Consider the following 26,782-nt stretch of genomic DNA (forward strand, 5'->3'; position numbering starts at 1 on the left):
AATGCCCTTCTGAAACTAAGACAAAAACAGTTCGAACTTGGGGATAAGCCTGGTAGACAGTCATTCTCATAACATTTCTCAGATTTAGCGCAGTGATTTTTATCATTTTAGGTTTACATGCTGTGTCTTTTCACACATCCAGAAGTTTTGTTTTCCACATGGCACATCGTTCCAATCATTTCCTTGATGCAAGAAGAACAACAGTCTGGGTGGTTCAGCTATTTCTACACAGTCTTGAGTTTCTCCATGGTGATGATTCGCTTGTCCTGCATTCCAGAATCTGAAACCCAAAATCATAATAAATAATACAAAAAGTAACATCTTCTGGGCTATAAGTCAGGTTTTTAAAATCTTGTTTAGCTAGTCCTGTGACATATTTCAAAGTGACTTAAATATGAGACAGTATGTCATCAGCTTTGGCCACAATATGCATGACATGTATGACAAACTACTCCCTATAATAATCTTGAAAGAGGCACTGTGGCACTTCACAGCAATTGTGGTGATAATGCACTATTAAGATTGATGCCAATTGTCGCACAAGACAAGAAGAAGATCTCAATCAGGAGGATGTGCTGGGTTTTCGGGAATGCGTGAAATTAAAAAATCCTCCCACCGCCCGCTCAAACTTGATTTCTGCTCACGCAACGTTTATTTCTGCTCATGCGCAGAGAATTTCTGCTCACTTGCTTGAAACTTATGGCACTATGGGGCGGGATTATGGCACTATGGCGGAGAGAACCAGGTCGGCACTGGCTCTGCTGTGATTGGTCATCTCTGGAGACCGAGGTTTGATTGACAGCCCTCCTCTCTGACACGGAGGTCAGTTGGAGACAACAGCGTTAAGCGATTATCACCTCATTTCTGTTTAAGACTTCACTCCAGTCATCATCTATCTCAGTGACAGATCTCTGAAGCTTCTGTACAACAATCATTTCCACATAAATTCAGCATTATTTCATATCAAATTACAGAAAGTCCTAAAAATCACCTCCTGACACTTGGACTCAGTACCTTCCTGCTGGGCTAATTGCTAACTGAACTGAATTAAAATACATATGAAAATGTAACCTTATAGTGAGTGGAGTCCCATCCACCCATTTCCATATTCCCTCAGTCTCTCTGTCAGTCAGTCCAATCCACAAAGGTCTGTTGAATATTTTTGAGAATTCCTTGATAACAGAGAGAAAGAAAGAGAACATCAAAATAAATTATACTATTTCTCCACCTTGAATTAATTCAAATGTTTACTCTTTCGCAAATCCACACAGTCATACAAACACACTTATATCTCAAACACAATTCCTGACATTCATCATAGCCACTTATTTTAATACATCAAAAATTAACCAACATAATGCTTCCAACTGCCAACAAAAGCCTTTTAATTTTCATAAATTTGAAATTTAACTTTATATAAGCTTTTACTTAAATACTTGTACGTTCACACACCTGCTCTTCATTGCTGTTGATTATCACCAGGTGTGCGTCTCTTGCCAGACAGTCATCTTGGCTCTCCTGCCAGTTTTTCTTGATTGGAGACACGTAGTAAAACCTATGGCTGAAATATATCCATCCTTGTTGGAAAAGGTCATCTGTTCAGGACAACAAAATAAATAATTCAGAGCCTTTATATTGCCATTAGTAAAAGAAACATTATTTTTACTCTCTTCACTGGGCATATGGACGAAACCTCTGATTATTCTGCAATGGAAGCACTTTCCCCTCACTGTTATAGGTCATGTATCTTACAGAAACAGTCACATGACATTCTAAAATACATGTATGTGTACGTATGTGTGGACGGAAGAAGAGACTGAGAACTCGTTGAACCTTATAAAAGACAAATGTTAAGGGGATGTTGACCAGAGAAAACAACGCCATGACAGTATTTATCAGAACTTACCCACCCACTGCCATGAATATTAGAATTACAGTTCTTATGAATGCCTTGCGGGAACGGCAGTTATTGTGAAAGAGTCACATTCAATAGGGGGATTGCATGTGTCAGTGCCCATGTCCAGAAGCAGCCCTTGCTCAGTGCATCATGGGGTAGTCTGTATGCCTACAGCCGGCACCTATGGATGTAAACAAAGAGAGATACGGTACAATTTTGGACCTAGAAGACATACCTGGAGCTGTTATTAACTCACCATTCAATGTAGCATCAGTAGAGGAACTAAAAAGAAGCTTACGAGGGCTGTCCGTAAAGTATAGGTCCTTTTTATTTTTTTCAAAAACTATATGGATTTCATTCATATGTTTTTACGTCAGACATGCTTGAACCCTCGTGCGCATGCGTGAGTTTTTCCACGCCTGTCGGTGACGTCATTCGTCTGTGAGCACTCCTTGTGGGAGGAGTCGTCCAGCCCCTCGTCGGAATTCCTTTGTCTGAGAAGTTGCTGAGAGACTGGCGCTTTGTTTGATCAAAATTTTTTCTAAACCTGTGAGACACATCGAAGTGGACACGGTTCGAAAAATTAAGCTGGTTTTCAGTGAAAATTTTAACGGCTGATGAGAGATTTTGAGGTGATTCTGTCGCTTTAAGGACTTCCCACGGTGCGAGACGTCGCTCAGCGCTCTCAGCCGCCGTCGTCAGCCTGTTCAAGCTGAAAACCTCCACATTTCAGGCTCTATTGATCCAGGACGTCGTGAGAGAACAGAGAAGTTTCAGAAGAAGTCGGTTTCAGCATTTTATCCGGATATTCCACTGTTAAAGGAAATTTTTTTAATGAAAGACGTGCGGACGGGTCCGCGCGTCGGGACGTAGCCGACGCGGCGTGGCGGCACAGGAAAAACACCTCCGTGTTGATAACCATTTGTAAAATCCAGGCGGCTTTTGATGGCTTTCAGTGGAGTGAGTATATGAGAAATTGTTTATCAGCTGGACATGTTCCAACTTGTCCTCAAGGCTTCCAACAGAGGTGTTTTTCCTGTGGCGGAGCGTCACGGCAGCTGCGAGCCGACGCTGCAATCCGCCTGCACGTCTTTCATTAAAAAAATCTCCTTTAACAGTGGAATATCCGGATAAAATGCTGAAACCGACTTCTTCTGAAACTTCTCTGTTCTCTCACGACGTCCTGGATCAATAGAGCCTGAAATGTGGAGGTTTTAAGCTTGAAACAGGCTGATGACGCCGCCTGAGAGCGCTGCGCGACGTCTCGCACCGTGAAAAGTCCTTAAAGCGACAGAATCACCTCAAAAGCTCTCATCAGCTGTTAAAATTTTCACTGAAAACCAGCTTAATTTTTCGAGCCATGTCCACTTCGATGTGTCTCACAGGTTTAGAAAAAATTTTGATCAAACAAAGCGCCAGTCTCTCAGCAACTTCTCAGACAAAGGAATTCCGACGAGGGGCTGGACGACTCCTCCCACAAGGAGTGCTCACAGGCGAATGACGTCACCGACAGGCGTGGAAAAACTCACGCATGCGCACGAGGGTTCAAGCATGTCTGACGTAAAAACATATGAATGAAATCCATATAGTTTTAGAAAAAAATAAAAAGGACCTATACTTTACGGACAGCCCTCGTAAATTGTAGAATTGCACATTTGAAAAAGGACCGAATAGATTCCATTCAGATGAGTGATGGGGTAAATTGTACATATTTAGAGGTTTTATATCAAATGTTCAGCAACATGAGTTTAATGACATATTATTTAACAGACACCAGAAGCATCAGAGACTTAGATTTAACAGTATTAGCTGGATTTCCATTGTCGATTTGTGGAAAAGTTGTGATATTTTCAGAATATCAACAAAACACTATGGTAAAATAAAAGCATTTCAATAGGGAGATTGTATACCCGCAATATTGGATTTTGGTCATGCAGGGGATTGTGGGAAATGTGTGGCTGCTGCAGACACACAGACATGCTCATAAAGTAAACAAAAGGCTCAGAATGCCGGGGACTATTTGTTGTGTCCCTCGATGCTTCAAAAACCATCTCAGGAATAAACATGTGAACTTCTATGTGTTTCCCAAGAATGCAACACTTAGAAACAAATGGATTCACAACAGTGGAAGGACTGGAAATAGGTGAAAGTTTAGTAAGTTCAAGCCGACATCAACTCACAGAGTCTCTAGCAGCCAGAAAAATTACATGGTAGACACACCAATGGTTTATGAATGAATGAGATTTATTGTCATTGTCATCACAAATGTAACAACAATGAAATACGTTTACACTCCAATTACCTCAGACAAAATACAACAATTAATCCACAATTATTACTTGTTTACCGTAATAATGGCACACATCAAAATTAAAGACAATACATATACATTTGACATTGTTTATGTGCTCTTGAAGCAGTCCGTCATCCGAATTGAGGCAAAGTGGGTGAAGGCCGCTGCAACATGAGTTGTGCCGCCAGCAGCTTAGGGAAAGTCCCAAGGCTTATCCTTTCAAACCATTTCCATCAGAACCACCATTGTAGTACTTTTGTGCACAACTTGCGGCATTTCACATGTAACTTAAATCCCTCCCAAAAATTCTCCCCTCTACCCAGAGCAGCTTTCTCCTGCGCTCTGAAATGACATAGGCGCCGCAGCAACTACTGTGTGCTCTGATTGGTCCGCTGTCTTTATGAAATAATGCTGAATTTATATGGAAATGATTGTTGTACAAAAGCTTCAGATATCTGTCACTGAGATATGACTGGAGTGCAGTTTTAAGCAGAAACGAGGTGATGATCAGCGAAATGCTGGTGATGCTGCTGAGCTCTGAAATGACGCATGTGCAGTGAAGGTAGGGTGGACCAACTTTTAAGGGGGACCATTCGGTCTACAACACCCGCTGTAGGCATACAGACTATCCCATGACGCGCTGCACGAGGGCTACTTCTGAGCATGTGCACTGACACATGTAATCCCCTATTGCAGGGTCCTTGTGTCCCCAAAGAGCCAACCGTTATACTTACCAAAATGTTTCATCTGGATTCGCAGCTCATCTCTCTCATCACTCAGGTTTGTGCATCTGGTCCTAAGAGCTGGTTGGTGATCAGAGCTGTCTGAGAGAGCATCAAACACCAACATAAGGGCCCCTTCACACATAGCATGATTGAAGCTGACTAGCGTACGAAGGAGGAATTACATGCCAGTCGTGAAAAATCGGAGCCACCTCTAACGCGTACACCTGTCCACAACCATTCACGCACACAAGCGGCTGAAAGACAGACCCCTGCGAGAGCCCATTCAATCACTCTCTTGGCAGGTGTTAGCCAAATTCCAGGTGTCACACACGAACATCCAATATCACTTACCAAAATGCACTTTGGTAAGTGCACTTACCAAATGTGTGACCATTCGCGCTGTCAGCATGAAAATAGTGAGCAGGCGACTGGCTGTGAAATTTGTCTAAGTACCCCACGACTGTGGTATTGCCAAGTACACATGTGGTGTGACAGAGTGTGGGCTCCCCCCCAACACGTGGTGTGCGTGTGGTTCGCATGCTTCCCCTCCCCGCTGCCCCCCACAACACATGTGGCATGTGGGTGGGAGCACACTTGCATGATATGCTGATATGTATGTACAGATGGGAACCGGCCAGCCTGAGCACACACAGCACAGTGCCTCTCATCTGATCACAGAGTGACACCTTGGTCTGTGCACTGAATGGATAGGGGGCATCGCTCACTGCCAGCAGCAACAGCTGTTGACATCTCTTGTCCTGGTCATCACAGCTGCAGAACACGTACTGTGTTTTGATGGACAGGGCCTTGCAACTGTCCACCGTGACATGCTTGTGTGTGTGCAGCTGTCTTCACGTGGAAATACGTAAAATATATATCGCTTTTGCAACGGGCTGGAGAGTGCGCACAGCGTGCACATTGACAGTCTGTCCCAGGTGAAACGGACCGTCAGATCATGTGGACATGCAGCAGGCGATCCGAATGTCACGTCTGTCTGACAGGACACGTGTGTCCTGTGAGTGGACTATGACAAGCTAACACTGCGACAAATACGCCACTTTCAGTCACATATCATCAAAATACACTGTAACAAACACCATTTTGTCAGTTATTACGGCACTTTTTTTGCCGTAATTAAAGATGACGAAAACCTCCCCTTCTGTACATCGTCTTTTATGCTTTTTATGCTCCTGTTGTAAGACAGCAATTGTAACACAGTTTCCGTCTGGTAATCAGAGCTTTAAATTGTAAGCTGCAGGTTCGAATCCCGTGAGTGGCATTTATTTTTTATTTAACCAGAGTTATTTAACCGCAGACGGTTCATACTTGTATTGTCTGCTCGATAATAGGGATTCAATAAGTTGTGGTGTTTTTTGTGTGGTTTTTATTTTTCTTCTCCACAGCAGAGGCGCAATGTGCTGCAACATGTTCCAGATGCTGTGTTTGTGCACAGAACCATCACCGGTGTATTGTGCATGCCTGTTTGACCACGTGTCCCTCCTTACAGCAAGTGGAATGTTTCGTGGTTCCCAGTTTCATTCTTGGTTCGTAGATTGTCTTCCAGTTTCTGCGTTTGTTGTGTTATGTGTGAAGGGGCCCTAAGAATTGCACAGAAATGGACAACATTGATGCCGTCTATCACAAGGTCACTTTGAACACTATATTAAAGGTTGAAAGTACAACATTTTCAGCTGTATATACACAACCTACACATTGTGTGACCACTGTGTAGTGGTGCTGGCGGCAGTAAAAAAAAAAACAAAAAGTGGATTTACTGTATAGCCACTTAAAAATAGTTAAAAATATGCATAAGTCAGAGGTATTGGAAATACTCAGGTTTGCTATACCAGGTTGGCATTTACTTGGATTCTCAAATTATTTATTACTTCCTCCCAAGCAAAAGAAGCACTGCCTTCCCACCACGAATTGACACAACAGGGTCCCTAAGATGTCATATCATGACAGAACGGGACACTGACCAAGAGTAAAAATGTGTTGAGTTGGGAGTGAGATTGTAGGAACATCAATTATGATATTTTGGCCATGTGGTGCATTTCTCTTGGGTATGATCAAACATGCAGGTGCCTTTGTGTCGAAGACCACAGTAGCTGGAAAAGATCAAGGGGACAAAAACATTTCACCTGGCTGCAGCAGATACATTTATTTTTGAGAGGTGAGGATAGATTGGTGGTTGCCATCCGGGACTCGGAGTGGTTACATGGTGTGGTGGAAGCGGTGATATTTGGCATCAGTGCACTCTACCAGAGTTGACTTGACGTTTTCAAATCCAAGTAGTGAAACCCCAAATTGACTTTAATGAACAATAGAACTATAACACATTCAATAACATGGAAAAAAAATTGTTTGCTGTCCTACCTGATGTGAGATATTTATTCAAAGTGCTGTAAAGGGTGTTTGCTGCTGGTGGATGTGTTGACTTGTATTGGTTCCTGCTTGTTCTTTGTTCTACATAAAGTTAACACATTACAATATAATGGAAGTGATCCATAACGAAGCAATGATAAATGTCTATTAATTGCATGGATTATTGTGATGGTTAATTATGACAATTATCTAATGGTAAATATAAATGACAATTTATATTTACTATTTACAAAAATACCATATATTTTTTGCTCTTTTTTTGCTTTTGATTTTGCTTTTTGCTTTTGATGCTATTTTTTGACCCTGCACGCCAATACAGTTTGTGATGTGCGTGTCATTTCATGATTTTAAATATAAATGACAAGACACTGACAATGAATTTCATAACACAATGCCAAATCACAACTCACAACCTTGTCTAACCTTGCCCACCCCCTGGGAAAGGACATTGGCAACAGTGGCGAGGAAAAACTCCTTCAGTTGCTTTTTTTGATTACAGGAAGAAAGCCAAAGCAGACCAGAATCAGTAGGGTGACCACCTGCTTTGGTCATATCAACAGTAAAAAACAAACAATCAAAGCACAACAAAGAATTGTTGCAAAGCCTGAAGGTGTGCTGGGGGGCAGCACATCCAAGAAGGACAAATCCAGGCTGGACAAACTGATCAGATGGGCTGGCTCCGTGGTTGGCACGAAGCTGGACTCTCTGGTGACGTTGGCAGAGAAGAGAACAATAGACAAACTGCTGGACATTATGGATGATGCCAGTCACCCTCTGCACACCGTCATCAGCAACCAGAGGAGCCTTTTCAGCCACAGACTGCTGTTTCCCAAATGCAGGACCAACAGACTGAAAAATGCCCTCAGGCCAACTGTACAACTTCTCACTCAGGGGGAGGAGGAGTAACAGGAAGACAGAGGACAGGAAAGAGAGGAATAGTAGTAGCCAGTAAACCAGTAGTGATCAGTATGACTGGAATTTATATTTGTGTATTTATATTTATATTTGCAAGCTGTTTTTTTTTTTTACTTTCACTTTTTTACTACTGCAGACTACTGCACTCTACTGGTGGTTGGCTCTCACTGTGGACTTGTATCACTTCCTGTTCCGGAGCACAGCGGTGTTTTGCTGTATCTGTTAGCTGTTTAATCTGTGTAGTTAGATTGATCTAGATAACGATTTATTTCACAGTGTAATCTTCACGTGCCTTAATTAAAGCACTCTCTCTGCTGAATCACCTCTAAATTATTCACACATTATTCACTTTGTGTGTTTTTAGGAATCCGCTAGCTTAGCGCAGCTACTAGCTCTTAGCTGGTTTAGCATGGCGGCTTCTCCTCTCTCTCCCCCACTTTTCTGCACTGGGTGTGAAATGTTTAGTTATTTCTCTGCCTCCTTTAGCAGTAACGGTACTTGTAATAAGTGTAGCTTGTTCGTAGCTTTGGAGGCCAGGCTGAGCGAATTGGAGACTTGGCTCCCCACCTTGGAAAATCCTACAGCTAGCCAGGCCCCTGTAGTTGGTGCGGACCAAGGTAGCTTAGCCGCCGTTAGCTGTCCCCCAGCAGATCCTGAGCAGCCGGGAAAGCAGGCCGGCTGGGTGACTGTGAGGAAGAAGCATAGTTCTAAACAGAAGCCCCGTGTACACCGCCAACCCGTTCACATTTCTAACCATTTTTCCCCACTCGGCGACACACCCGCCGAGGATCAAACTCTGGTTATTGGTGACACTGTTTTAAGAAATGTGAAGTTAGCGACACCAGCAACCATAGTCATATGTCTTCCGGGGGCCAGAGCAGGCGACACTGAAGGAAATTTGAAACTGCTGGCTAAGGCTAAGCGTAAATTTGGTAAGATTGTAATTCACGTCAGCAGTAATGACACCCGGTTACGCCAGTTGGAGGTCACTAAAATTAATATTGAATCGGTGTGTAACTTTGCAAAAACAATGTCGGACTCTGTAGTTTTCTCTGGGCCCCTCCCCAATCGGACTGGGAGTGACATGTTTAGCTGCATGTTCTCCTTGAATTGCTGGCTGTCTGAGTGGTGTCCAAAAAATGAAGTGGGCTTCACAGATAATTGGCAAAGCCTCTGGGGAAAACCTGGTCTTGTTAGGAGAGACAGCATCCATCCCACTTTGGATGGAGCAGCTCTCATCTCTAGAAATCTGGCCAATTTTTATTAAACCCTCCAAATCGTGACTATCCAGGGTTGGGACCAGGAAGGAGAGTTGTAGTCTTACACACCTCTCTGCAGCTTCTCTCCCCCTGCCATCCTCCCAATACCCCATCCCCTTAGAGACGGTGCCTGCTCCCAGACCACCAATAACCAGCAAAAATCTATTTAAGCATAAAAATTCAAAAAGAAAAATAATATAGCACCTTCAACTGCACCACAGACTAAAACAGTTAAATGTGGTCTATTAAACATTAGGTCTCTCTCTTCTAAGTCCCTTTTAGTAAATGATATAATAATTGATCAACATATTGATTTATTCTGCCTTACAGAAACCTGGTTACAGCAGGATGAGTATGTTAGTTTAAATGAGTCAACACCTCCGAGTCACACTAACTGTCAGAATGCTCGTAGCATGGGCCGAGGCGGAGGATTAACAGCAATCTTCCACTCCAGCTTATTAATTAATCAAAGACCCAGACAGAGCTTTAATTCATTTGAAAGCTTGACTCTTAGTCTTGTCCATCCAAATTGGAAGTCTCAAAAACCAGTTTTATTTGTTATTATCTATTGTCCACCTGGTCATTACTGTGAGTTTCTTTGTGATTTTTCAGACTTTTTGTCTGACTTAGTGTTTAGCTCAGATAAGATAATTATAGTGGGTGATTTTAACATCCACATAGATGCTGAAAATGACAGCCTCAACACTGCATTTAATCTATTATTAGACTCAGTTGGCTTCGCTCAAAATGTAAATGAGCCCACCCACCACCTTAGCCACACTTTAGATCTTGTTCTGACATATGGCATAGAAATTGAAGACTTAACAGTATTCCCTGAAAACCCCTTTTTGTCTGATCATTTCTTAATAACATTTACATTTACTTTAATGGACTACCCAGCAGTGGGGAATAAGTTTCATTACAGTAGAAGACTTTCTGAAAGCGCTGTAACTAGGTTTATGGATATGATTCCTTCTTTGTTATGTTCTTCAATCATATACCAACACAGTGCAGAGTAGCTACCTAAACTCTGTGAGTGAGATAGATTTTCTCGTCAGTAGCTTTACATCCTCATTGAGCACAACTTTGGATGCTGTAGCTCCTCTGAAAAAGAGAGCCTTAAATCAGAAGTGCCTGACTCCGTGGTTTAAACCACAAACTCGCAGCTTAAAGCAGATAACCCATAAGCTGGACAGGAAATGGCGTCTCACTAATTTAGAAGATCTTCATTTAGCCTGGAAAAAGAGTCTGTTGCTCTATAAACAACCCCTCCGTAAAGCTAGGACATCTTACTATTCATCACTAATTGAAGAAAATAAGAACAACCCCAGGTTTCTTTTCAGCACTGTAGCCAACTGACAAAGAGTCAGAGCTCTACTCAGCCGAGTATTCCTTTAACTTTAACTAGTAATGACTTCATGACTTTCTTTGCAAATAAAATTTTAACTATTAGAGAAAAAATAATTCATAACCACCCCAAAGACATATCTTTATGTTCGACTGCTTTCAGTAATGCTGGTATTTGGTTAGACTCTTTCTCTCTGATTGTTCTGTCTGAGTTACTTTCATTAGTCACTTCCTCCAAACCATCAACATGTCTATTAGACCCCATTTCTACTAGGCTGCTCAAGGAAGCCCTACCGTTAATTAATGCTTCGATCTTAAATATGATCATTCTATTATTATTAGTTGGCTATGTACCACAGGCTTTTAAGGTGGCAGTAATTAAACCATTACTTAAAACGCCATCACTTGACCCAGCTATCTTAGCTAATTATAGGTCAATCTCCAACCTTCCTTTTCTCTCAAAAATTCTTGAAAGGGTAGTTGTAAAACAGCTAACTGATCATCTGCAGAGGAATGGTCTATTTGAAGAGTTTCAGTCAGGTTTAAGAATTCATCATAGTACAGAAACAGCATTAGTGAAGGTTACAAATGATCATCTTATGGCCTCAGACAGTGGACTCATCTCTGTGCTCGTCCTGTTAGACCTCAGTGCAGCTTTTGATACTGTTGACCATAAAATTTTATTACAGAGATTAGAGCATGCTATAGGTATTAAAGGCACTGTGCTGCAGTGGTTTTAATCATATTTATCTAATAGATTACAATTTGTTCATGTAAATGAAGAGTCTTCTTCACAGACGAAGGTTAATTATGGAGTTCCACAAGGTTCTGTGCTAGGACCGATTTTATTCACTTTATACATGCTTCCCTTAGGCAGTATTATTAGAAAGCATTGCTTAAATTTTAAATTGTTACGCAGATGATACCCAGCTTTATCTATCCATGAAGCCAGAGGACACACACCAATTAGTTAAACTGCAGGATTGTCTTACAGACATAAAGACATGGATGACCTCTAATTTCCTGCTTTTAAATTCAGATAAAACTGAAGTTATTATACTTGGCCCTACAAATCTTAGAAACATGGTGTCTAACCAGATCCTTACTCTGGATGGCATTACCCTGACCTCCAGTAATACTGTGAGAAATCTTGGAGTCATTTTTGATCAGGATATGTCCTTCAATGCGCATATTAAGCAAATATGTAGGGCTGCTTCATCTCTAAAATTAGAAAGGTCATGTCTCAGAGTGATGCTGAAAAGCTAATTCATGCATTTATTTCTTCTAGGCTTTACTATTGTAATTCATTATTATCAGGTTGTCCTAAAAGTTCCCTGAAAAGCCTTCAGTTAATTCAAAATGCTGCAGCTAGAGTACTGATAGGGACTAGAAGGAGAGAGCATATTTCACCCATATTGGCTTCTCTTCATTGACTCCCTTTTAATTCCAGAATAGAATTTAAAATTCTTCTTCTTACTTATAAGGTTTTGAATAAACAGGTCCCATCTTATCTTAAGGACCTCTTAGTACCATATCACCCCAATAGAGCGCTTCGCTCTCAGACTGCAGGCTTACTTGTAGTTCCTAGGGTTTGTAAGAGTAGAATGGGAGGCAGAGCCTTCAGCTTTCAGGCTCCTCTCCTGTGGAACCAGCTCCCAATTCAGATCAGGGAGACAGACACCCTCTCTACTTTTAAGATTAAGCTTAAAACTTTCCTTTTTGAAAAAGCTTATAGTTAGGGCTGGATCATCCCTTAGTTATGCTGCTATAGACTTAGACTGCTGGGGGGTTTCCCATGATGCACCCAGTGTTTCTTTTTATTCACCTCTTTTTGCTCTGTATGCACCACTCTGCTTTTAATCATTGGTGATTGATCTCTGCTCTCTTCCACAGCATGTCTTTTTCCTGATTCTCTCCCCTCAGCCCCAACCAGTCCCAGCAGACCCTCCCTGAGCCTGGTTCTGCTGGAGGTTTCTTCCTGTTAAAAGGGAGCTTTCCTTCCCACTGTCTCCAAGTGCTTGCTCATAGGGGGTCGTTTTGACCGTTGGGGTTTTTCTGTAATTATTGTATGGCTTTTGCCTTACAATATAAAGCTCCTTAGGGCGACTGTTTGTTGTGATTTGGCGCTATATAAATAAAATTGATTTGATTTGACTTTTGATTGTCTGTATGCTTCTTACCCTGTGTCCTGCTATACAGTGTGCTGGAACCTCAGTTTCCCTGAGAGAGTCTATCCAAGGGATTAATAAAGTTCTATCTAATCTTATGGAATCTAATGGAATCTAATATTGTTCACAAATCTGTCTAAATCTGTGCTAGTAAGCACTTCTTTGCTGAGATATTCCATCCCTCCTCACAGGTATGGCATATCAAGACGCTGATTAGACAGCATACACAGGTATGCCTTAGGCTGGCCACAATAAAAGGCCACTCTAAAATGTGCAGTTTTATCACACAATACGATGCCACAGATGCTGCAAGTTTTGAGGGAGAATGCAATTGGCATGCTGACTGCAGGAATGTCCTCCAGATCTGTTGCCCATTAATTGAATGTTCATTTCTCTGCCATCAGAGAATTTGGCAGTACATCCAACTGAATATTTAGACAGATTTGTGAACAATATTTGAGAGAAAAAGGTCTTTTGTGTATATAGAAAATGCTTTAGGTCTTTGAGTTCAACTCATGAGAAATGGGAACAAAAACAAAAGTATTGCATTCATATTTTTGTACTCCTGACATTTGATCACATCTAATTTAGTTTTTGAAAACCCACTTCTATCAGGACTTTGACCTTACAGTTTTTTTCCAAAATAAAAGTTTGTTGAATTGGAAGCTAGTGTTGGCAGAGGTTTGCACTCTTCAAGTGTGGTGCTTAGGGATGGGTATCGATAAGATTTTATCGATATCGATACCATTATCAATTCCGCTTATCGATCCAATTCCTTATCAATTCCCTTATCGATACCTCTTGTGAATTTTTTGTGTACTAAAAGTAGGCTTTACGGGTTTTCTATGTCAGTGGGTCAAAGAGCTTTTTCTTATCGTGCACCCACCAGCTCTGTGGAATGGTCTTTCTGCTACTGTGAAGCAGTCTGAGTCCGTGGACATTTTTAAGTCAAGAATTAAAGCCTATTTTTATTCTCTTTCTTATGAATAGTTTTTTATTTTTTTTATGTTTTATTATTTTATTATTTTACTTCTGTTTTTAATTATGTATTATTTTTTTAATTTTTATTTATTTATTTTAATTTTTTATGTTGAACTGTTCTGTGTGAGGAGCCTTGAGACGGCCTTTGTTGTGATTTGGCGCTTTATAAGCTTATTTAAATTGAAATAGAATTGAAACTGAACAACATTTTATTGAGTCTTAAAGTAAATTAATATGAAATTGGTTACTGGATCCTTAAACTCTGGACATAATAAACTCTACATGGTGGATCCTTGATCACTGAACATAAATAGAAATAAACAAAATATGTAGTTTTTATCAAAATCATTTCCTTTCAGACATTATTGGCATGAATATCTTTCCATACATCTGAGATGAGCTATTGCAGCTGTGCTGTGCTGCACATCAGGATGAAATTCATAAAGAATGCAGCGCATCTCATTTTGGGAGGAAAAAAAAAACGTTTTAGTCGACTGTAGTTTCTTGTCTGTATTACAATGTTTGTAAAGAGGTGTCATTTTATTTAAAGCGGCGATTCATTTTGAAGTTATTAATTCCAAGGAGACTGTCTCAGCAGAGAGCCGAGCAGCATTTGGAGCTGTGCCAACGGAACGGAGGATGACTCTCGTTTCTTGACTGCAACAAGACAAGAGTCGTCCCAGTTTGTGACTTTAATCCATACAAAAGTGACTCGATATTTTAATGGCTTTGAGAGGGGTTAAGAAGCGGACTTGCCACTTTTGAAGAGCAGCGAATCAAAGAACCACGAGCCAGTGGATCGAAGCATTGCTTCAAAGCTTCATGCTTCAAAGTAGTGTCGCGCTGCAGAAACTGTGGATTTCAGCCGCTACAGGGGCTGTAATTAATGTAGAAAAATTATAATTCTTCCCGACAACACACCCAACCGCTCTGAAGGACCGATAAGGGAATCGTTAAGCAAAAAGACTATTGATATCGGTGGATCGAATCATTTCTTAACGATACTCGAACAGAACCAGTTCTCGATACCCAACCCTAGTGGTGCTTTAGTTATCTTTTAAAATATGCAAATCACAGACTGGACACATACCTGTAGATATCAAGTAGGTTTAGTATTTTTTATTAAATGTATCTGTACAAAATGTAACAAATTATAATATTTTCTGGAATTTTTTGGAGGGGGAGTCGTCAAATCTTCCCCCATGTAGAAAAACATTTTCAGGATTCTGATCACATACAGTGACCATCATCACTGGCTGAACCATCTAGTAACAAGTAGCTCTGACCGTCATCTTGTTTAAAGTATTGAATGAAATTACACAATGTAAAGAAAGCAAACTGCTTACTTCTTGCACCACAAATATTTTGAGAGGGGGCAGCTGGTCATCCAGTCTACTAGCTATTGAATGCTTCAGAATCAGGTTCATAACAATAGCACAGCCATTTCCTGGGTGATAAAAGAGGCATCTAAAAGTCTAAAGCCATCATAGTGATAAATATTCACTGTCAATGCCCAAGAAGACAGTTACATAACTTACCTAATATGAAATTATTTAAAGAAAAGACTCCTGAAGTCTATTTATAATAATTAAATTTAGCCAATTTGCCAATTCATGGCGTCTTTGTATATTCTTGAATTGGCCACTATTTGCTCAGTGATGCATGTAGTAATAGGTATGTCGTATGTTGTAGAAGGATAAAAGTTACAGTATATCTACCTACAAAGACACCACCACACCACTTGTGTGAACCACCTCAGTCAGTAAAAACGGTACCCTAGTGAACACTGGAGTGTAAAAACATTCTGCAACTCACTTGTATTAAGATCATTTGAAGAAAACATCAAAAAAGAGACACATGCCCTCCAAATTAAAACATCCACTCTTGTGGGGATTTAACACTATTGCATTGTTCCCTATGACATTTTAATATTTGAAAACAAGATTTGCCCAAATGTGATCTCTTTCTCGGAAAGACGGCCAACCACAAATTCTGCTGCAATACACAGCAACAGGTAGTGTTATAAGTAACTGTTACAACACAAAAACAGTAAGTCAGAGCTTGTGTGGTGGCCACTTCCTTTTTCTGAAAAGAATCAGATGGTGTCAATGTCCTCAGTTTTGTCAACTCACAGTGAGAAAGACGGAGGGAAATGTTGACAGCAACTTGCAGGATGCACAGGAATCCAAATCCTACGCCCACCAGCATGTACAGCTTATTTCCTGTATGAAACCAAACAGACAGACACATGCATGTGCACACAATGTATTTATAGTGCATGAGAGGTGATCTGGATTTTTTTCCATAGCAATGACACATTTGAGGATCAATTTGGCAGTTCACAACCTCCATGACCAGTAAAAAAAAATCAAGGACCGAGACATCGCCCAGTATGGCGGAGCCGGGGCCCCACCCTGGAGCCAGGCCTGGGGTTGGGGCTTGCGCACCAGCGCCTGGTGGTCAGGCCTTAGCCCATGGGGCCCGGCCAGGCTCAGTCCGAAAGAGCGACGTGGGCCCGCCCTCCTGTGGGTTCACCACCTGCAGAGGGGGCCATGGGGGTCGGGTGCAGAGAGGATTGGATGGCGGTCGAGGGCGTGTGGCCCGGCGGCCTGGTCCATGCTCACAGCCCCTGGCTGTTGGGACATGGAATGTCACCTCGCTAGGGGGGGAAGGAGCCTGAGCTTGTGCGGGAGGTTGAGAGATACCGACTAGAGGTAGTCGGGCTCGCCTCCATGCACAGCTTGGGCTCTGGTACCCAACTCCTGGAGAGGGGCTGAACACTTCATTTTTCTGGCGTTGCCCACGGGGAGAGGCGGAGAGCTGGGGTTGCATTGCTTATTGCTCTCCAGCTCAGTCGCCATGTGTTGGAGTTCACTCCGGTGAATGAGAGGGTCGCGTCCCTATGCCTTCGGGTCGGGGACAGTTCTCTCACCGTTGTCTCGGCCTACGGGCCGAGCAGCAGTGCAGAGTACCCGACCTTCCTGGAGTCCCTGGGAGGGGTATTAGACTGGGGACTGGGGACTTCATTGTTCTCCTGGGGGATTTCAATGCCCACATGGGCGGTGACAGTGAGACCTGGAGGGGGTGATCGGGAAGCACGGCCTCCCCGATCTGAACCCGAGTGGTGTTCAGTTGTTGGACTTCTGTGCTAGTCACAGTTTGTCCATCACAAACACCATGTTCGAGCACAAGGGTAGCCATAAGTGCTGGTGGCACCAGGACACCCTGAGCCAGAGGTCGATGATCGACTTTGTAGTCGTATCATGTGTCTCGGACACTCGAGTGAAGAGAGGGGCAGAGCTGTCGACCGATCACCACGTGGTGGTGAGTTGGATCAGCTGGGAAGGGAGGAAGCTGGTCAGACCTGGCAGGCCCAAACGTATCATGAGGGTCTGCTGGGAACGACTGGCGGAACCCTCTGTCAGTGAGGTCTTCAACTCCCACCTCCGGGTGAGCTTCTCCCAGATCCCGGGGGAGGTTGGAGACATGGAGTCCGAGTGGACCATGTTCTCCACCTCCATTGTCAATGTGGCCACTTGTACCTGTGGTTGCAAGGTCTCTGGTGCCTGTCGCGGTGGCAATCCCCGAACCCGGTGGTGGACACCGGAAGTAAGGGATGCCGTCAAGCTGAAGAAGGAGTCCTACTTATCTTTGTTGGTAGGTGGGACCCCAGAGGCAGCTAACAGGTACTGGCAGGCCAAGCGTGCCGCAGCCCGTGCAGTTGCAGAGGCAAAAACTCGGGTCTGGGAGGAGTTTGGGGAGGCCATGGAGGAGGACTATCGGTCGGCCTCGAAGAGATTCTGGCAAACCGTCCGACGCCTCAGGAGGCGGAAGCAGCTCTCCACCAGCACTGTTTACGGTGCGGGTGGGGAGCTGTTGACCCTGACTGGGGATGTTGTTGGGTGGTGGAAGGAGTACTTCGAGGATCTCCTCAATCCCATCGTCACATCTTCCGAAGAGGAAACAGAGACTGGGGACTCAGAGGTGGACTCATCCATTACCCAGGCTGAAGTCACTGAGGTGGTTAGGAAGCTCCTCGGTGGCAAGGCTCCTGGGGTGGATGAAATCCATCCTGAGTACCTTAAGTCTCTGGATGTTGTGGGACTGTCTTGGCTGACACGCCTTTGCAACATTGCATGGCGATTGGGGACAGTGCCTCTGGATTGGCAGACCGGGGTGGTGGTCCCTCTGTTTAAGAAGGGGGACCGGAGGGTGCGTTCCAACTATAGGGGGATCACACTCCTCAGCCTCCCCGGTAAGGTCTATTCCAGAGTACTGGAGAGGAGAATTCGACCGATGGTCGAACCTTGGATTCAGGAGGAGCAGTGTGGTTTTCATCCTGGTCGCGGCACACTGGACCAGCTCTACACGCTCCATCGGGTGCTTGAGGGTTCATGGGAGCTCGCCCAACCAGTCCACATGTGTTTTGTGGATCTGGAGAAGGTGTTCGACCGTGTCCCTCGGGTCACCCTGTGGGGAGTGCTCCGGGAGTACGTGGTCCGGGGTCCTTTGCTAAGGGCTATCCGGTCCCTGTACGACCGCAGCAGGAGCTTGGTTCGCATTGCCGGTAGTAAGTCAAACCTCTTTCCAGTGCACATTGGCCTCCGCCAGGGCTGCCCTTTGTCACCGGTTCTGTTCATTATTTTTATGGACAGAATTTCTAGGCGCAGCCAGGGTGTAGAGAGGGTCTGGTTTGGGAACCACAGAATCTCGTCTCTGCTGTTTGCGGACGATGTGGTTCTGTTGGCTTCGTCAAATCAGGACCTTCAGCGTGCACTGGGGCGGTTTGCAGCCGAGTGTGAAGCGTCCGGGATGAAAATCAGCACCTCCAAATCTGAGGCCATGGTTCTCAACCGGAAAAAAGTGTTTTGCCCTCTTCAGGTCGGTGGAGTGTCCTTGCCTCAATTGGAGGAGTTTAAGTATCTCGGGGTCTTGTTCACGAGGGAGGGACGGATGGAGCGTGAGATCGCTAGACGGATCGGTGCAGCATCCGCAGTGATGCGGTCGCTGTATTTACCGCTCGATTTACCGATCGATCTACATTCCAATCCTCACCTATGGTCATGAGATTTGGCTCATGACCGAAAGAACGAGATCGCGAGTACAAGCGGCCGAGATGAGTTTCCTCCGCAGGGTGGCCGGGCGCTCCCTTAGAGATAGGGTGAGGAGCTCGGTCACTCAGGAGGAGCTTGGAGTCGAGCCGCTGTTCCTCCACGTCGAAAGGAGTCATTTGAGGTGGCTCGGGCATCTTTTCCGAATGCCCCCTGGACGCCTCGCTGGAGAGGTGTTCCGGGCATGTCCCATTGGGAGGAGGCTCTGGGGAAGACCCAGGACACGCTGGAGGGACTACATTTCTCGGCTGGCTTGGGAATGCCTTGGGGTTCCCCCGGAGGAGCTGGGGGAGGTGTGTGTGGATCGAAAGGTCTGGGCAGCTTTGCTTGAGCTGCTGCCCCCGCGACCCGACTCCGGATAAAGTGGAAGAACATGGATGGATGGATGGATGGATGGATTTATATGTCAGTATTCAAAATAGAAAGTTGTGGACTATTGCTTTTTGCTTGAAACAAGAATAAGGAATCAAACTGGAAAAAAGTCTTTTACAGTGCACTTCTTTCCAGAGACATGTACATGTGGAGTGGAGAGAAAAGTCCCTGCCAGTTTGTTAGCATAATAATTAAAACAACAGTCAATGTAATAATGTAATATATGAATAAAATGCAAAACTCTGCTGGCTCCCTAGATTAACACTTTAAAATAATGGGAACTTTAATGCACCATATATTGATCCAAAAAGCAAATTTATTTTTGCCACTTTTGAAATGGATGCCTGCAACACGTTTAAAAAAAGCTGGGACAGTGGTATGTTTACCTCTGTGTTACATCACCTTTAAATATTTGCTCATGTCAAAATGAGCAAATATTTGCACAAAAACAATAAAGTCTATCAGTTTGAACATTAAATATCTTGTCTTTGTGGTGTACTGAAGAAGTAGGTAGGTAGGTTGAAGAGGATTTGCAAATCATTGTATTCTGTTTTTATTTACATTTCACACAACATCCAAACTTCATTAGAATTGGGGTTGTAACTAGTAGTTACTTTGCTGATTACTCAATCTTAAGAGTAACCAAGTTAGATTACTAGTTACCTTTTTAGTTACATTACTTATTAGTTACAAGTTTTCTGCAGCTCCTAATAAAATAACTGCATAAAGCTGCTCATGAAGTAACTGTACAAATGAAAGAAAAAAATAACTAAAAAAGTAACTTTTCAAAGTAACTATGGCGACACTGATAAATAATATGAGCAGGAGGATTTCCATCTCACCAGACTCTGCAGCATTGCGGTTCTTTAAGGAAGAAATCTGTGCTGGTGCTTTAGGGATGTTCAAATGTTCCATAGATATCTCAGGTTCTTCATTATGGACAAATGTTTCCATGTTCAACCTTCTGCACAAAAACAGAGTTTGAGGTTTCATACAACTCCACTGGCGTTTCAGATTTGGTCAGACATGCATGCCAGAGCTGTTCCTCATTTGTCACTTTGCCATTGCTTAAGAAGCTGTTTTGCCATCTTTTTTTTCTTTTTTGGACAAAATCAGTGTGATCTGCTGTTTTTGTTTTTCAATGTTTGCCATTTGCATGCAGTTTTCTTCAACTGAAACACCTGCTAACATTCCAGCTCCAATTGGAGCTTTTGTATTTTCAAGGTGGATGAAATTAAGGCCCCCTCACACATAGCGAGAATGTGCAGGAACCAGCCCGACACAGCAAATATTGCCATAATCGGATGCAGTCGGGAGGGAAGGAGGCATGGTCAGCTGTGTCAGAATACATCCAGATTACCTCGTCCACACCTGTCAGATTGCATCCAAAGTGATGGTTGGATTATCACATGGGATTTATTTTTGTGTGGTTGATTGCAGCACACAGCAGCAGAGTGAGAGGATTTCAGTGACAGGCTGCAGTCCCGGCTCCACATCCACCGTGTGTTGTGAAACACTCCTGGACCGTTGTTTGAGGTAAGATTCATCTTTATTAATGTTGTCATGGCCTGGCACAACAGTTCCATGTCACATCTCCTACAGAGTTAGAAGGTGATCGTAATAATAATGTATATTACAGCTGTGAGATCCGGTCAGCTCTGAGTCTGACGCGTGCAATGACACGTTACTTTGCATCAGACCATGGACAGGAGCAGCTGCCCTGTACAGATATAATGGAGACATTAGTTCACATTATTTCTGTCGTCCATGGGAAGGAATGGATAAATGTACTGTAAGGTCTATTGTGAATATAACAGATTTGCGGCAGCGTGCGTGCAGTAGTGCATGGTACTTTCGGTTTGATAACATGCTGTTCACACTTACTGTGCATGATGAATGTGTGCCACATATAAAATATTTCAAACAACAGCTTCGTTGGGCAGGTCACGTAGCCAGGATGGATGATACACGCATGCCGAAATTAATTCTCTTTGGCGAGCTCAAGGAAAGGAGACAAAACCAAGGGGCCCCCAAAAAGTGCTATAAGGACCAGCTGAAGAAACAGCTCTCCCTTGCAGGCATTCAGCATCAGTCATGGCAGCATCTAGCTACAGATAGACTCAGCTGGCGTTCCAGCATCAAATCCGCCACCCTGAAGTTTGAGGCAGAAAGAAGTGAGGCCTCACGCCAGAAGCGTCAAAGACAGAAAGAGCAGGCAGCAGCACAAGCCCAGCCTACTCAAGTATTCATTTGCCCCAAGTGTAACAGGTCTTGTGCATCCTGCATCGGACTTTTCAGCCACCAGAGGGTTTGTAGAAAATAAACTTAAAAAAAAAAAAAAAAGGCCTTCCCACTATCCTCGCAAGCGAGTAAACTGCCAACAACAACAACATAACAGTTCCTTTGTGCTCCGGGGGGAGGGGGGAGGAGGGTCATTGGAGGTGGACATTATTATACATGGCACATGCAGGTCATACCAGCAGGCTTTGCCGTTCCAGATCCATCTCGATCTCAGTTCCCTTGTACACACTCAAATAATTTCAGATCCTGTTTTTCCGCCATCAGAACATGTAAATTGCGGTCAGGTGGTGCTCAGACTGCATGTGGACTGCCGTCGGATAGGTGTCCCATCTGAACAGCACCCAGATGGTTGTGAACATGTGCAAAACACATGGGGCTGCTTGCTGATTGGGACTAACTGTGTGGACTGTCGCAGATGGCTGTCAGAACATTTTGGAACTGCAACACGACACTTTCCGGATGTGGGCCAAATCGTCATTCTGAAGCCATATGGCCTCATTCTGGCTATGTGTGACGGGGGGTATAAGATTTGCTGCAGACCAGGGGTGAAAGTAAGCTGGAATGTAGCGGTACACCATACCGGGAAGAGATATTCAGTCTTTTACAGCCAGAACTCAGCCGGTGCACCTCTGAAGAACAACCTTTTACCCCTGTTTATAACTCTCCATGAGTAATAGGCATTTTGCCCCACGTTACCATGTCACTGTGGCTTCTTTTAAGTAGACTTTCATCAGGTCCCAAAAGAGGTAGCAAGAAAAAATAGGAACCATTTCTTCAGAATCACTTCTTCTTCTGTTTTGTCTGTATCATGTTGACTGACCTGGCACAGCATTGGTCTCGAGAGTGCAAAATTTGGTATTTGAATCCCACCAGTAGCCACAATTATGTCACTCACCAAGTTTTGAATGTAATAAGTCCCCCCCCCAAGCAAAAAAACCTGAAGAAACAGAAGGCAAAGATATCAGACAGCAGGGGATTTTTCACAACACTACCAGATTAAAATGGCAACCAGATGCCAAAACGGGAGATGTCAGATTATCTTAATAAGCAGTTAGTGATACATCCAAACCGTCGCCAGTGACTGAGTGGAAACAAATCAAACTGGTAAGGGCAACAGTTCATCTTAATTGTGTTTTCTCCCCACCTGCCCAAAATTGTGTTGATATGATTATGCTTTAATAATTGTGTTTCATTCCCCGAGGCCAAAATATGGACATCGGGTATTGCGAAGGATTTGCGTCAGTCTGTCCATCCCCCCCGTCTCTCTGTGCTCAGTATAAGTCCAGTCCTATTACTGCCAGGGTCTTCAAATTCACAGGGAACATTCTTGGGACACAGGCCTTGGATACGCTCAAAGATGGCTAACCTTGACCTATTTCAAGAGGTCAAAAGGTCACATTCTATTTCCTATTTTTATGCTCATACGGCTGAAGGTATTTTAGCATGTGTTATATTTTATATTTTGCGGAGAGAAGACTTTGTAAGCGATTTGGATCAGCTTTGACCTGCTGTGTGTTTGACAGTCCACCCTGAATGGTTCTCTGTGCCTCACTGGTGATGGTTTTTTTATTTGTCAAACTTACTTTAAAAAGAAATGAGGGTATATATATATATATATATATATACACACACACACACACACACAGTGGGGGAAATAAGTAGTTGATCCACTGTCAATTTTGCAGGTTTTCCCACCTACAAAGAATGGAGAGGGCTGTAATTTTTATCGTAGGTACACTTCAACTGTGAGAGACAGAATCTAAAAAACAAAACAAACAAACCCCAGAAAATCACATTGTATGATTTTTAAATAATTAATTTGCATTTTATTGTATGAAATAAGTATTTGATCCCCTACAAAACAGACCTTAACAACTGAAACAGAAACATTTGTTTGCCATTACAGAGGTCAGACGTTTCCTGTAGTTCTTGACCAAGTTTTCACACACTGCAACAGGGATTTTGGTCCACTCCTCCATACAGATCTTCTCCAGATCTTTCAGGTTTGGAGTTTCAGCTCCCTCCAAAGATTTTCTATTGAGTTCAGGTCTGGAGACTGGCTAGGCCACTCCAGGAACTTGAAATGCTTCTTACGGAGCCACTCCTTAGTTGCCCTGGCTGTGTGTTTGGGGTCATTGTCATGCTGGAAGACCCAGCCATGACTGGGTCTTCCAGCATGACAAACAACCTCCTTCCCTCAGTAAGAGCATGCCTGCTTTTACTGAGGGAAGGAGGCTGTTTGCCAAAATCTCACAATGCATGACCCCATTCATATACGGTGCAGTCGTCCTGTCCCTTTTGCAGAAGAGCACCCCCAGAGTGTGTTTCCACCCCCATGCTTCACGGTTGGGATGGTTTTCTTGGGGTTGTTCTCATCCTCCAAAGACAGTGAGTGGAGTTAATTCCAAAAAGCTCTATTTTGGTCTCATCTGACCACATGACCTTCTCCCATGCCTCCTCTGGATCATCCAGATGGTCACTGGTGAACTTCAAACAGGCCTGGACATGTGCTCACGTGAGCAGGGGGACCTTGCTGCTCTGTAGGATTTTAAACCATGACGGCATTGTGTGTTACCAATGTAATCTTTGTGACTGTGGTCCCAGCTCTCTTGAGGTCAATGACCAGGTCCTTCTGTGTAGTTCTGAGCTTTCTCAGAATCATCCTTACCCCACGAAGTGAGATGTTGCATGGAATCCCAGACCAAGGGAGATTGACAGTCATCTTATGTTTCTTCCATTTTCTAATAAATAATCATCAATCAATCAATCAATCAACTTTTTTCTTGTATAGCGCCAAATCACAACAAACAGTTGCCCCAAGGCGCTCCACATTGCAAGGCAAGGCCATACAATAATTATGAAACACAGTCTACGTCTAAAGCAACATAACCAAGGGATGGTCCAGGGTCACCCGATCCAGCCCTAACTATAAGCCTTAGCGAAAAGGAAAGTTTTAAGCCTAATCTTAAAAGTAGAGAGGGTATCTGTCTCCCTGATCTGAATTGGGAGCTGGTTCCACAGGAGAGGAGCCTGAAAGCTGAAGGCTCTGCCTCCCATTCAACTCTTACAAACCCTAGGAACTACAAGTAAGCCCCCAGTCTGAGAGCGAAGCGCTCTAATGGGGTAATATGGTACTATGAGGTCCCTAAGATAAGATGGGACCTGATTATTCAAAACCTTATAAGTAAGAAGAAGAATTTTAAATTCTATTCTAGCATTAACAGGAAGCCAATGAAGGGAGGCCAACACGGGTGAGATATGCTCTCTCCTGCTAGTCCCCGTCAGTACTCTAGCTGCAGCATTCTGAACCAACTGAAGGCTTTTTAGGGAACTTTTAGGACAACCTGATAATAATGAATTACAATAGTCCAGCCTAGAGGAAACAAATGCATGAATTAGTTTTTCAGCATCACTCTGAGACAAGACCTTTCTGATTTTAGAGATATTGCGCAAATGCAAAAAGGCAGTCCTACATATTTGTTTAATATGCGCTTTGAATGACATATCCTGATCAAAAATAACTCCAAGATTTCTCACAGTATTACTAGAGATCAGGGAAATGCCATCCAGAGTAACGATCTGGTTAGACACCATGCTTCTAAGATTTGTGGGGCCAAGTACAATAACTTCAGTTTTATCTGAGTTTAAAAGCAGGAAATTAGAGGTCATCCATGTCTTTATGTCTGTAAGACAATCCTGCAGTTTAGCTAATTGGTGCGTATCCTCTGGCTTCATGGATAGATAAAGCTGGGTATCATCTGCGTAACAATGAAAATTTAAGCAATACCGTCTAATAATACTGCCCAAGGGAAGCATGTATAAAGTGAATAAAATTGGTCCTAGCACAGAACCTTGTGGAACTCCATAATTAACTTTAGTCTGTGAAGAAGATTCCCCATTTACATGAACAAACTGTAATCTATTAGACAAATATGATTCAAACCACCGCAGCGCAACGCCTTTAATACCTATGACATGCTCTAATCTCTGTAATAAAATTTTATGGTCAACAGTATCAAAAGCAGCACTGAGGTCCAACAGAACAAGCACAGAGATAAGTCCACTGTCCGAAGCCATAAGAAGATCATTTGTAACCTTCACTAATGCTGTTTCTGTACTATGATGAATTCTAAAACCTGACTGAAACTCTTCAAATAGACCATTCCTCTGCAGGTGATCAGTTAGCTGTTTTACAACTACCCTCTCAAGAATCTTTGAGAGAAAAGGAAGGTTGGAGATTGGCCTATAATTAGCTAAGATAGCTGGGTCAAGTGATGGCTTTTTAAGTAATGGTTTAATTACTGCCACCTTAAAGGCCTGTGGTACATAACCAACTAACAAAGATAGATTGATCATATTTAAGATTGAAGCATTAAATAATGGTAGGACTTCCTTGAGCAGCCTGGCAGGAATGGGGTCTAATAAGCATGTTGATGGTTTGGATGAAGTAACTAATGAAAATAACTCAGACAGAACAATCGGAGAGAAAGAGTCTAACCAAATACCGGCATCACTGAAAGCAGCCAAAGATAACGATACATCTTTGGGATGGTTATGAGTAATTTTTTCTCTAATAGTCAAAATTTTGTTAGCAAAGAAAGTCATGAAGTCATTACTAGTTAAAGTTAATGGAATACTCAGCTCAATAGAGCTCTGACTCTTTGTCAGCCTGGCTACAGTGCTGAAAAGAAACCTGGGGTTGTTCTTATTTTCTTCAATTAGTGATGAGTAGAAAGATGTCCTAGCTTCACGAAGGGCTTTCTTATAGAGTAACAAACTCTTTTTCCAGGCTAAGTGAAGATCTTCTAAATTAGTGAGACGCCATTTCCTCTCCAACTTACGGGTTATCTGCTTTAAGCTACGAGTTTGTGAGTTATACCACGGAGTCAGACACTTCTGATTTAAAGCTCTCTTTTTCAGAGGAGCTACAGCATCCAAAGTTGTCTTCAATGAGGATGTAAAACTATTGACAAGATACTCTAACTCCCTTACAGAGTTTAGGTAGCTACTCTGCTCTGTGTTGGTATA

At 43.1% G+C, this 26,782-nt stretch overlaps 1 protein-coding gene and 1 long non-coding RNA gene across 2 annotated transcripts in view; one reads left to right on the forward strand and one right to left on the reverse strand.

The window, feature by feature from the left end:
• On the reverse strand, positions 1 to 20,648 carry LOC117526233 (CD209 antigen-like protein C). The gene is made up of 6 exons (XM_034188285.1): positions 20,296 to 20,648; positions 16,103 to 16,192; positions 4,925 to 5,014; positions 1,453 to 1,595; positions 1,072 to 1,172; positions 1 to 280 (listed from the first exon to the last, which is right to left on the reverse strand). Exons 1-6 carry the CDS (start codon positions 20,444 to 20,446, stop codon positions 103 to 105), a joined length of 753 nt encoding a protein of 250 aa, XP_034044176.1. The 5' UTR covers positions 20,447 to 20,648; the 3' UTR covers positions 1 to 102.
• Positions 19,340 to 26,782, forward strand: part of LOC117526234 — a 19,418-nt gene continuing 11,975 nt past the window's right edge. Inside the window, exon 1 of the long non-coding RNA XR_004565236.1 lies at positions 19,340 to 19,376. This is a non-coding gene — a long non-coding RNA (uncharacterized LOC117526234). The remainder of the gene's footprint in view (positions 19,377 to 26,782) is intronic.

Source organism: Thalassophryne amazonica, chromosome 15 (assembly GCF_902500255.1).
Source record: "Thalassophryne amazonica chromosome 15, fThaAma1.1, whole genome shotgun sequence".
In the NCBI taxonomy this organism is placed as follows: Eukaryota; Metazoa; Chordata; class Actinopteri; order Batrachoidiformes; family Batrachoididae; genus Thalassophryne; species Thalassophryne amazonica.

What these genes read in the sequence shown, in the direction of transcription:
- LOC117526233 (XM_034188285.1), bottom strand. Translation starts at nt 20,446, where the DNA reads ATGAAACCTCAAACTCTGTTTTTGTGCAGAAGGTTGAACATGGAAACA. An exon ending in TTCCCTCCGTCTTTCTCACT is followed by an intron (nt 5,015 to 16,102) that starts GTGAGTTGACAA and finishes ATGCTCTCTCAG; the next exon opens with ACAGCTCTGATCACCAACCA. An exon ending in TCAACAGCAATGAAGAGCAG is followed by an intron (nt 1,173 to 1,452) that starts GTGTGTGAACGT and finishes TCTGTTATCAAG; the next exon opens with GAATTCTCAAAAATATTCAA.